Raw genomic sequence first — 12,546 nt, forward strand, 5'->3', positions numbered from 1 at the left:
GCCGCCCCCCTCGATTTCCCTTTCCCTGGTGCAATGGCAGTTGCCACCCAACCCGGGCCAACTCCACCACCCTGCCCTTTGCCAACCTCCCCCTCGCTCGTATCTGCCCTAGCTCTGCTTGTAACAAGCCTTCACCGGCTTGTACTGTGAAAGGCGAACAAAAAATACCTGGGTAGGGAAATGGGGAAGTGAAACTGAGATGGAGAGTGAACTCTGACGGTGAAAAGGAGAACCAGCTTCTAGCCATTTTCTTTGCAGTGAATGGTAAAGGTTGCTAGCCCCAAATGGGTTACGTTTTATGCCGGTAGAGTTGCTTCTCTCATATTTGTGCCTTGGGTGTCGTGATAATTCCTGGCCATGTGGCAAATCTATAATTGCTGCTAGTTTGCACAAAAAATACACTACTAAACAGCAAAATAAGAGCGACAGGAGGACCAGGAGCAATAATTTTATGTGTTCGTCATGGCCAGCGCAAAGGGACTTCAAAACATTCTGAGATAATACATCTTGTCAATCGGAATGATAAGAAACCCCATCCCAAGAATTTGAAACAAAAATAGGAATGAGAGCAGCCCTTCTCCTTTCATGATACCCCATCCGTTGGTCATACACAACACAATACAACATTCCTCCACATCATAAGCACAGAAAAACCGTATATATTGATAGGCTCCCAGCATATTCAGCAGCACTCCGTGAGTAATTTCTCTGGCGCGGCACATGATCTACATAGAGTTATCCCCGCTTACAGTCCTCCACGGCAAAATCGCATTCGACAGGATATGGGGTCAGGCTATATATCCAAAGTTCAAAACGAAAATATATATCACCACTTCTCTCCTTTTAGCAAACGCTCGGATGACCATTTATTTAAGGCAGGGCTCCACAAAACCAACAGGCCAGTGCAACTGCTGAATTACCACCATTATCCCCCATAGCTCAAAACGAATTTTGTATTCTATCGCTAACCTTCAGTCACCAGGAAAAACCTATATCTCAGAAGACCACGTTAACCACGCCACGGCACAGCACAGCACCCTTGAACTTTGAAGAAAATTAATTTGCAGCTTCAAAGAAGAGCACTTGAGGTTGTAAATGACCTTTCTCACACATAATGACCACATCAGCCCAGCTACCAATAACCTGCACAAACAAGGAACAAACATAAGATGATTTTTCTTTAGTAGGTAGGGTACAAGAAACAGGAAGGGAGGTTTGCTTCAGTGGATAGGTTTATATATCTTGTTACCTTAACAGTCTGGTCATCATACATGACCCAGTGCTCATCCTCGAAAGCAAAGCAATGATAATGCTGCCCGTAGTAACAAACCTGCATGTGTAAGAAATATCAAAATACAACTCGTGTTAGATGCTTTAACTGATACGTTTCAATACTCTTGAATTACTGGATTTTAGTATAACTTGCAGAAATACAGCGATAGTTCAAGCTACTATAATTATGTGCCCCGATACATGATTTAGAGATGACCAAGCAAATACCAGTTTCTATTCAAAATCCAACTAGAAAAGACGCTACGTCATACCACAAAATGCAGAATAATAAGTCTAGACAAGCATGTCAGCATATGATACATGTAGCATTTGGCTACTGCAGGTAACTTAGCACACCAACACATAACATTGCACTACCTCCTGTGATTCACAGGAACTGATTTGTAAAATGTTAGTTTTTTAGAACTAGCGGCAGCATATTATAGCTACTTAAGTGGTACGTACTAAGTATACTGACTATACTGCAATACAAAGGAATCCCAGCAGAATATGCTCACTGCTTGCTCTTTGTACCGAGGTATAACTTAGCCTAACCAATACCGCTGCAGTCATATCATCGGGATTGTTTGAGCGCAACTCAGCAAATACGCAATAGCACATTCGCATATGATACAGTGAGCTCTGATGATAAAATATTAGCTACCCAAACATATTTACGATTTTTGTAACTTAAGTCCATCCTGTAGTGCATAATGCAAAGTACAACAGGAACACTACAGATCTTTTAGACCTGCGTGTCTGACTTGCACCATAAGCAGAACACATTTACTGCAGGTTTATGGAAGCAGCAATTAACAGTACCATCAGATGTCCATTTAAAATGGGAAAGAACATAACAGGTATTCATAGCCATACCACTGACACCAGAAAATGTTTGCTTCCTTGATCTAGACCACGGTAGAAAACACTGATGTCAATCTCAGTTGAAATACCAGCCAAGGTTGCAGCTATGTCACCAACACTTTCTTTGCTGTTCTGCCATCCCAAAACTAAAAAGGGAAAATTGATGGGTAAGAGATCCGAGTCAATAAATGATTTCATCGAACACAGGACACGCAAGAACTTACGCACATGCACACTAACACATAAGTGAATAGCAAATGTAGAGGATATGCGAAAAAAGGATTTAGTAGAGGTTCCTTTATCGAGATTGTAAACTAAATAGTGAAGCAGGCAATCCTACACTGCTAAAATGCATTTTAAGAGAGTATTACACGATCATCTTTTAGGAAGACTGGGCTAAAAATGAATAATTGCATGTAAATGTATGTTTACATGCGAAAAGAGAAAGAAGATTACCAACTGTAAAAACATGAGGGGAACTAGAAAGAATGTGGTGTATATGATTTGGTTTTCCGCAACCGCCAACATCAGGATCACAAGCTAGCTGATCATTCATTATCACAGTCTTCAAAAGATCATCAAATGGATCTGGACACATCATCTGCAGCATGGAAGAAAATAACAATTTCAATCAAAGCACATCAAAAACCACAGAATACAGAGCAGACCTAATATAGCCCCCTCATCTCTTTCCCAAGCTCAATTTGCTGCCCTAAAACACCACAACCATTTACTTAAGGCCTCAATGTATCAAAATCTTGAGTCGCTTCTCTCAAGCAAATCCTAGTTTTGATTCTGCATAACATCACGGCAGCTTTGCTGCTTAACATGACCACCAATTGCCAATGTTTTATGGGAGCCCGATATTGCCCAACTCTCCTACCTGATTCAAAGAGCGGCCACTATGCTACCCGCGGGTGGCACGAATTCTCACCTCAGTCCAGATTTTTTATACAGGGGTTATACTCTAATTTCTTGACCATGGGACCCAATGCCAGCAAGGATCCAGTCAATGCCATGTGGGACAAAAGTATGGATTGTTTTGCACCAGGACATTCTGAAGGGTTATGACACATGGAAGACCTAAAGTACGCAACTTGAAGTTCTTCACCATTAAACTTGAGAAAGAGTTGAGGCATAAACTGGACCCATTCAGCCAGAAAACAAGGGGACACGAGAATAACAAGCATGAGATTCAACAGAAGGAAAACAACTAACCTTTGCAGTTCGAAGTGAACTCGCATTGATATTGTGGAAGAATGAGGTATACTTAAGTCGTCTAGACTCTAATCCGCAACTGTGGCAGTTCATCCGCTCATAGACATCCATTCCAAAAAGGCAATGTGCAATGCAAAAATCGCTTGCACAGTCCCATGAGCCGATAGAATTGCTCTCATGAGATTTAGCATGGCAGTCAGCCTGAGAAGTGTACGACTTATGCAAGCACTCAAAGATGACGCCCAATACCTCAGATGCATCGTTCATTTGTCCCTGCAATAAAAATATATTATACAATGGTCAGACAATAGTGATAATTTCAGATTAACAAAAGAGCCATTTAATATATCAGGTGGGCATTTGGATAACAAAATTATATAGAAATGTGCCCAGCACACCTAGCCATGGGATAACAGACAGAAATATACCTCCTGAAAGAACCTGTTGTTAGGATAGGATTTGCTCAAAGCTATCCTCAAAGAAGTAGGCGCAACGGCTTCTCCTTGCCCATCAGATGCTTTGCTCAAGTCAACGAATATATTATATAATGCACAGACAGCACAAGGATCCTCAATATGCTTATGCAGTGATGATGTTTTAAGGAACTCGTGCCGAAACCGCTTCAAATGCCATAATGACTGCATATGGAGGAACATTATGTGAAAAAACAAAGCACACTTGCATAAGCTTCACAAGTCTTGACATTTACCTGGATAATCACATTCAGGAAACAATTGTATTCACCAGCAGCATTTTTAAGGCCAGCCCCATACACTTCTTTCCCATTTGAAGCACCTGCTGCATCATCATTAGTGGAAGAATAAGTTTAAAGTAGAATTACAGATTACAAACGACCAACATAACAGACATTAATGATCATATTAGCAGGGTGCAGGGACTAAAGAGAATTAATATTGGAGTGTCGTGTTTATAGGATGAAACTAATCATGTAGTAGCACCAGCATACAATCTAGAAATCTAAAATGATAATGAAGCCACAGGAAAATGACAAAAGGTACACTTCTAAGTCCTAACCAAGCATAGATCCTTCAAAATTGCAGCTTTTATAGGTAATATTTAAAACATAGCATTGCAAAATTACAGATCTTATCAGCTTTGCATTTGAATCCAACAATTCTGCATCTCACAAACCATCTAAGTTGCTTCAGTGCTAAAGTCAAACTAGATGTCGCCATACAAATGCTCCAATTCAAATCAAACAGTTGATACAAGGAAAGAATGTTCCATGTAATCTAAATCACAACTACGCATCTGCAGCAATTAAAGAACACCTTAAAACAATATAAGAGCTTATTAATGATGCTAACTAGTTGTGGAAGAGATATATCCATGGGCTTTCAAGGCCCAAGACAAGAGATTGTGAAGAGAGAAAGAAAACAGCAGTTGAAGAACAGCATTGATGTACCAAGGCTTTGGTGCACTGCTTTTCTGAGGTCTTCTTCAAAAATTTTGTCAGAATCATCCTCGATACATACAATTGCAGGTGAGATTGTCCCCTTGTCAGCTGGACATGAAAGGAAAGACCAATGAGGGAATTTCTGACATACAATGCATATATAACAAGTTTGCATTTTAGAAAAAATACAAGATATATGCAAGGACAGAGCACAAAATTGGAAAGTAATATGCAGAAGCAGGACATGGCTTTAGTGAACAAGGAAAAGATACAGGTGGGCGGTGGCTTGGTCAAGGACACGTACGTCAATAACTAATATTCCATCATGTTAACAAATGCTGGTTTGGATTATGTGCGCTCAAACATTGCTTAAAGAAGACTTTGTGAAGATAGGTCCATAACTCCATATGCACCCCTTCTCTATATTTAAACAGATCAGAAAATTCATAGCGCTACCAAAATGTTAATCGGTTTAACAGAAGTTTGCCGGTTTGGATTATGTGCACCTCTGTTTTTAAGGCGTCCCGCCTTGGACGCTTAGGCGACGCTTAGGCGATAAGGCGCCCCGCCAGCGCCTTACAAATATGCCCGCCTTAGGCGCTTAGGCGTCCGCCTTAGGCGCTTAGGCGTCGCCTAGGCGATAAGGCGCCCCCCCAGCGCCTTAGATCGCCTTACCGCCTTAAAAACATAGATGTGCACTCAAACATTGCTTAAAGATGACTTTGTGAAGATAGGTGCATATAAAGACATTTTCGGAAGTCCATAGTACTACAAAGTATTAATGTAGACACAAATACAAAGTTAATCCATAGCACTACCAAAATGTTAATCAGTTTAACAGAAGTATGCCGGTTTGGATTATGTGCACTTGAACATTGCTTAAAGAAGACTTTGTGAAGATAGGTGCATCATATAAAGACATTTTCAGAAGTCCATAGTACTACAAAGTATTAATGTAGACACATATACAAAATTTCATGAAAAAACATAATCATACGAGTAATGTGCCAAGAAGTCAAGAGATATCAAGTTATATAACAAAGAGATGTCCATATCTTTTTGCTTTTTTACAGAACACATATGATCATGTTTTTTATCAAAAACACTGTAGGTGCCTAAATAAATATCAGGGTTCATTCTAACCTCTGCCAAACTTCTCCTGTCAGTACCATTTTGGATATTAAGATCGGACGCATGAAAATGATGTCAATTTGTCTCCAAAAAATGTACCGAACTTACAATTCTAGTAGGTTTCATAAATGCGTTCCAACAGATAAAACAAGAAAAATTGCAGTTGAACACTGATGGCATACAAAAATGGCATGTTTTTATGAACTGGGGGTAGAGATGATAAGCGGAAGCAAGCCATGCATGACCATCCTCTAATGATTAAGTAACACGAGAACATGGTGCTTCAATCTGTTTAAAGACTTCACAAACTTTTAGGCTATGTTTGATAGTAAAGTATTGTAAAACCAAAGTATTTAAAAACTGCAGTATTTTTTTCTATAGGCGCATGATACCACAGTAATAATATATTGTAGTATTTTGGAGTATTTGGAATACTGTAGACCTGTTTGGCTAGAACTTGTATGTAATGTAAATTCGCAGTTAGCTGTTTGTTAACAAGTCGCAAACACGCGCGTACGCAACTCGCTGACCGTTGCATACAGCATACTGAGCAACCAGCTGCATCCACAAACTTGGACGGCCATGCACTAAACATTTATGCACAAAGCTAGCTTACAACTTAGCATAAGAGGAGGCAGCTGAACTAGTCCGAAGTGCCACTGCATGCGGCCTGCAACGCTGGGTGGTCTTCCGCGTCATTAGTGGTGCTGTCCTGGGCACCACTAGGGGGAAATGTCGGCCTTTGAGAGGTGCCAGGAGATGCACATCGAGAGACAAGGCACAGGATTGTGCATGGAGTTGTTTTTTTAGCGTGCTCAGTTTTTTTAAAAGAGGTCTGGGTTTTTTTTAAAAAAACAGAGAAAAAACTACGGTTTTGCAAATACTACAGTATTGAAATCACAGTTTTTAGAGGTGGCCAAACAGCTCGCTGTAATTAATACTGTGGTAATCTAAAAAACTGTAGTATTCACAAAATACATAGAAAATACTTTGTTATCAAACAGGGCCTTAGGTGTACTCAGGAACGAATTTCTCATGGTAGAGCCAGAAAACATTCCACGAATTAGTTTTGAGTTTAAATGATAAATACTCCAGCACTGCTTGAAAGTTGAACGACATATACCTTCCTCAGCTTTGTTGGCATTCCATGGACCATCCGAAGAAAGCACAGGTGGCAACTCATTTTGTTTTCCATCCTGATAACTGTTACTAGAAAAGTCAGCTACTTTGCCAGAACTGCTCCATCTTGGAGCTGTTGTACCATTTTGTCGACTAGATGCACTATCATCACCATTATGAACAGCACCTGGCATATATGCAACAACAAACATAAAATAGTTGGACCACAGTTACAAAGGGAATTAAAACAGAAGGAGAAATTTGGACAAGACATTGCCAACAACCTTGGATGTATTTCTTATGTGGTTGGCTAGTACTGCTCTTAGACCTTTGGATAAGAGGATTAGTTGAAAGTTTTGTATTCTGAGCATATTTCCCAACTCCGTTCATTTTCAATGCTGGCTTAGTGAAGTCCATATTGCTGCTGGTTAATGCATGTGCTCCCGGAGAGCGCAGTCCATTCGGTTTCTCCCTGCGATTGTTTTCAGTCTTCTGTGGCAGGTCCACACCACAAAAATCAGAACTAGAATTCTTTTCCCGTGAAGGAACTTTAGGAAAGCGAAAATCACCAAACTTTATCCCTTCAAGATAAGCAGGTGAGAAATTATTGGGTGCACTTTGATGGTTATCCTGATGCACGCTTGAATTTAAATCAGTTGAATAACCATTTGCCCCAATATCAGGAGCTGACAAAGTACTTCTGGACTGTTCGGCAAGATGCTTCTGCTTTGCCTCCTCCTCTATCCGCCTTTGGTACTCCAAAGTTTCCTCCAGTTTTCTTTCCTCTGCTTCAAGTTGTACTCTATGCCTATGCTCTTCCTCTTGTTCATTTGAGTAGTCATCACTTGGTGAAAGTTTGCCGTCGAAGTCATCACAATCAACAAGAGTCTGACTGCACATTTAACATGATCAGATAAATTAAAGACATACACACATGAATGTCCTAAGCCAAAAGAAACATGATGATGTTGAAAACCATGATTCAATTCCTGACTAATTTTTTTTCAGACTGATCATGCTAAAAAGCGAAGAGAACTATTCAATCCTCACAATTTGTTTGACCACTATCTACCCTAAAGAGCTCTAATGATGAAAGGAGTGTGCTACTGCTAACTACAAAAAGATATGGAAAACAATGCACAACGTCGGGTGAGGTTTACATGATTCAGCAGCTCTACAAAAAGGAAGTTTACGAGATCAGTAGATCTTGGTAATTCATTATGCAGATACCTTTTCTTGAGTAAACAATGCAGAAAACCTGTTATATAATCAACTCTGACATGGATTTAAACTAGTGCTGAGTAACTACAAATATGCACAGGACAGAAAAAAAAGCACTGCAAGCATTTCACTGGACAGGTCCTATGGCAAGTTAAGGATGCTACACATATCAGAACATGGAGGGTACAAGCATTACTTACGCTTGCTCTGATGTTTCCTCATCTGCACTGTCCTGGCGAACAATGTATTGATCACTCCAGCTCAAATCCTAGAAAGTAATAAAGCGAGAAACAAAATTCAGTTGTGTACAAAAGCAGAGCATACAATATGATCATACTCATAACTACCTTGAGATCCTTAGATCTCCGAGAATCCTTCATTCTCTTCTTGTCCTTTGATTTCTCATGGGATGGTTTTTTATCACCCCCTTTGTTTGCATTCTTCTCAGCGTCTAAAGCAAGTTCAGCAAGAAAGGCGTCTCTTGCTGCATCAGATCTCTCTCTAGCATCCTTGTCCGCGAGCTCTTCCAAATGGTTCTAGATCACCACACAATAACCATAGTTAAGAAATGAACAAGACCACAAAGCAATAAAACAATAAGGTGTACAGGGATGCAGTATACAAACTCGCAAGAAGGATTTCAGGAGGGGGAGAAGAATTGATCGATAATCAACGAAAGCAGCAGGTTCAAGCTTGAGATCCAGTTGCTGCATCAGAGCTACACTTCGCATAATCCTAGCGTCTATCTTGCCAAGCTGCAAGTGGAACAGTTAAGAGAACAGACCATTATTGCATATTGAAGATTATATAATTTCTGCCGATAAATGCAGTGCCGGAAAACTAACCTCTGTAGTTACGTGTTCCTTCATCCTCAAAACAATCGTCGGCACTACTGAATCACTTGGGTGCATAAAGTCATGCAACCTCCAATCATCTATTGCTGACCCATCAAAGTCACACTGGCGTGAGGTCATCCCAGAAAAACCTTCATCATAACCAAAGTGTGAGGTGCGAACTTCCTTCAAGACGTTTGAGATTGCATCGTACTCAGAGCTGCGAAATCTGGTCTCCAACAACTCCTCCTGACGGTTCCTCAAGAGCTCCTCGTATCCTTGATATGAATACCGGCCCCCACGGTCCCTTAGCCGTTGCTCCTCTTGTATAATATTATTCACAGCAAGCACACCCTCCTCAATGTTCAATTGTTCATGCTTCATTTCACAAAAGTTTTTCAAGGAAGATGCCTCCTTGTCGATCATATCAAGAATCTGCATCCCCTGACTTGTCCTATCAACAAGCATACAGTTCCACTCTGATAGCTGCTCTCCTATTGGAGGAGATCCAGCATACAACCACGAAAGAAATTCATCAGTATCAACATTCTCAGGACCAGACTTTGACTTCCCACCAAATACCCGGCCATCAAGGATCAGTGATGATGAAACAGAATCCAGCGTAACACCCTCTAGGATAGTGTTATTTTTGGGGAAACAATCTCCATCACCTAGTTCGCCATCCTTCTCTGAGGACCTACTAAGTCCACAGGACTGCATTAGGTCCTGCAAGAACTTGAGAACCTTTTTCAGTGAAGAGGCATCCAAGAAGCAAATGCAGAGCGGCGATTCATCAATCGAGTGGTTAAGCAACAATGACCCAGAAGGTATCCCTCTAAGTTCGTCCATGGCAAAATGTATCACCCTGCTCAGATGGTTCATTGAAATGTTTTTGTGCTTCACAAGGATTTGGAACAACGAGTGGATCCTCTCCAGAATCTTCGCTCTTTCATCATCATCAGACAGCGGCCACTTCCTGGCACCTTCCCTCATTACCACTCCAAAACCATCACACTCCTCATTGTGTGGCGAGGCTGAGGATTCTGACGTGTCCGACTTGTCCTTGATACTCCAATTATCGGACGACATTGAATCTTTGTCCCTGTCTTGGCCGATGTTGTCCGCTTGCTCATCCTCAAGCGCTTTGAGTGCCGCAGCAACATCCACCGGCCTCCAGCTCGAACCAATGAGCATTGCTGCCCAGTCAGCATCAATCTCCTGTGGCAACATAGCCTGCACTTGACGCGGTAGTGCACTCACATGCTCCCGCAATGAATGCGCCACGTCTGGGTAGCGCTCCTCACAGATGCCACATAACCAGAACTCCCAACACCCGTGTGAAGTGGCAAACTCTACCACCTCATCAAGCACCGCAGGTGCCGCCTCGGCAACAACTTTGTCCTTGTGAGTTTTGTAGTACTCCTTGAGCTCAGAAATGCTAGTTTTCAGTAAGGCCAGCCTCCGATCGACAGGCAGAGCGGCCCAGAACGCACGCACCTGATTCCTTTGGTCGGATGCTGATGAGGCTGCTGCCTTTTTGGACCCTCCCTTTCTCCGATCAGCACGATGGGCAGCCGCGGTGGACTGAGATGATGAGGAGGGGGGCTCATCTCCCTGCTGTGACTGTGGTGGTGAGGAGGAGAGAGCGGCGGCGGCATTGTGCTGCTGCTGCTGCTGCTCCAGCAGCCTGAGAGCAGCGACCTGCACCTCGATCTCCTTGCGGCGCTCCTCGACGGTCTTGGTAGCCTTCTTGATCTCGTTGGGGCGGCGCGGGGCTGGGGCCGCGGGGAGGAGCTGGAGCTCCAAGGGGTCATCTGCCAGGCGGAAGAAGCCAAGCTTGTCATCGGAGCCGCCGAGGTTCTTGACCCAGGTGGATATGGAGGCGAGATTGGCCTTCTGGACGAGGTTGCGGAGCTCGGCCCGGAGCTGGTCGGGGTCGGGGGCGGGCAGCCTGAGCGAGTGGGGCTCCGGGTCGGAGGGGTCGTCGATCCTGAGCCCGCGCTCGCACTCGGCGATGACCTCCTCGTAGGCGCGGTTGTCGCTGGCGGCCTCGTAGAGGAGGAGGGCGCGGAAGTGGGCGAGCTCGAGGGAGTCGGGCGCGAGGTCGACGGCGCGGCGCGCGGCGAGTAGGGCGGCCTGGTGGTGGCGCGCGCGGGCGGCGGGGTCGGTGAGGACGGCGGCGGCGCGGGAGTGGACGGTGCCGTGGGCGCGGAGGAGGAGCGGCGACCCCTCGCCGTGGCGGGCGAGGGCCTCCTTCATGAGGCGCAGCGCCTTGGGCTGGTTGCCCCGCTGGAGGCAGGCGAGGGCCTTGTCGCACTCGGCCCGCACGGCGGCCGGGTCGGGCCCCGCCGGCGCCGGCGCATCGGCGAGGCGGAGGAGGGCGCCGGCGGGCGGATGCGGGGGCGGAGTAGGGTTTGGTGGGGGGCTGCGCTTCTTTCGGCCCATCGGGGGGAATGAGATTTGGGCGAAGCGTTGTGCGGGTGTGCGGGGCAATATATGCGTACCGCAAGGAAATGAAAAGAAAATGATGGACGCCGGAGCGCTCTCTCTCTCTCTCTCTCTGTGGGCCTCCACCACCTAACGCGCTGCGGATCGGGGAGACGGGCGGGGCAACGGGGTAGATGGACGGGAGCGGATGGGACGGGGATGGAGTCGTACGCGACGCTGCGTGCGCTCGTGTCAGCGTCACGCGCCTTTCTCCTCTCGGCCTCGCTTGCTTGTCCCCGTCTCCGTCTGCCACCGTCACCGACGAGACGGTTGCGGGCATGGCGAATCCTCCCAAATTTTCATGCCAAGTTTAGATGGGTTTTCCATCTCCGGCAGGTCCTCGGAGGATAAGGTTTGCTGTAATTTCTAGTATCTTTTTCTTTGATTGATGAAATGTGATGCCAATCTCCCCACGGATGTGCATGAGATTTCTTTCTAGGTATGATTGTTGAAAATTATTGTTAGCGTTGATGTCCAATGTGATAATTTGACACCACGTATGATCTATCTTTCTTTTTTTTGGAAATTGATCTATCTATCTTTTTGTCATGAACACGGGTGAATGATTATTACACAGAGCCATTGATTGCACCACAATGTGTTGGTTTTTTTTTTCTTGAGCAATGAAAACACTTCATTAACTTAAGATGTTTTCAGGAATACAAACAATTTCTGGTCTATCAACTTCTTTTTAGTGATGTCTGGTCTATTAGCTAACCAGACGTCTGGTAAAGTTGTCGTCGCCCTTGCCAGTACATGAGCTTCTACATTCATACTTTTGTTCTCGTGGATAGCCTCCACTGATGCAAACAATTGCATACGTCTCTTAATCTCATGGATGGTAGCAGCTAAATTTCTCGAGTGTCCCTCCTTCATATGCCTAACTGTGGCAGAGCAAGCGGTGGCTATGACAGCGGTATTGCATGCAAGATCACTAGCTAGTGATAAGCCTTCATTTGTAGCCATTGCCTCAAGTGCTTTTGG

The 12,546-nt window shown here is 44.1% G+C and overlaps 1 protein-coding gene across 2 annotated transcripts; it reads right to left on the minus strand.

Moving 5' to 3' along the window:
* Positions 1-428: 428 nt before the first annotated feature.
* Positions 429-11,541, minus strand: LOC123093267 (uncharacterized). Of its 2 annotated transcripts, none has more exons than XM_044515184.1 (14): positions 9,088-11,541; positions 8,869-8,997; positions 8,590-8,778; positions 8,443-8,510; positions 7,306-7,913; positions 7,026-7,208; positions 4,781-4,879; positions 4,064-4,152; positions 3,783-3,992; positions 3,355-3,627; positions 2,593-2,737; positions 2,149-2,282; positions 1,250-1,330; positions 429-1,143 (listed from the first exon to the last, which is right to left on the minus strand). In XM_044515184.1, exons 1-14 carry the CDS (start codon positions 11,518-11,520, stop codon positions 1,057-1,059), a joined length of 4,728 nt encoding a protein of 1,575 aa, XP_044371119.1. In that variant the 5' UTR covers positions 11,521-11,541; the 3' UTR covers positions 429-1,056. The 2 variants fall into 2 exon arrangements, with proteins under 2 accessions (XP_044371119.1, XP_044371120.1); XM_044515185.1 differs by having other exon boundaries at positions 642-1,143; positions 4,064-4,149.
* Positions 11,542-12,546: the final 1,005 nt, after the last annotated feature.

This window comes from Triticum aestivum, chromosome 4B, assembly GCF_018294505.1.
Source record: "Triticum aestivum cultivar Chinese Spring chromosome 4B, IWGSC CS RefSeq v2.1, whole genome shotgun sequence".
Taxonomy (NCBI): domain Eukaryota; kingdom Viridiplantae; phylum Streptophyta; class Magnoliopsida; order Poales; family Poaceae; genus Triticum; species Triticum aestivum.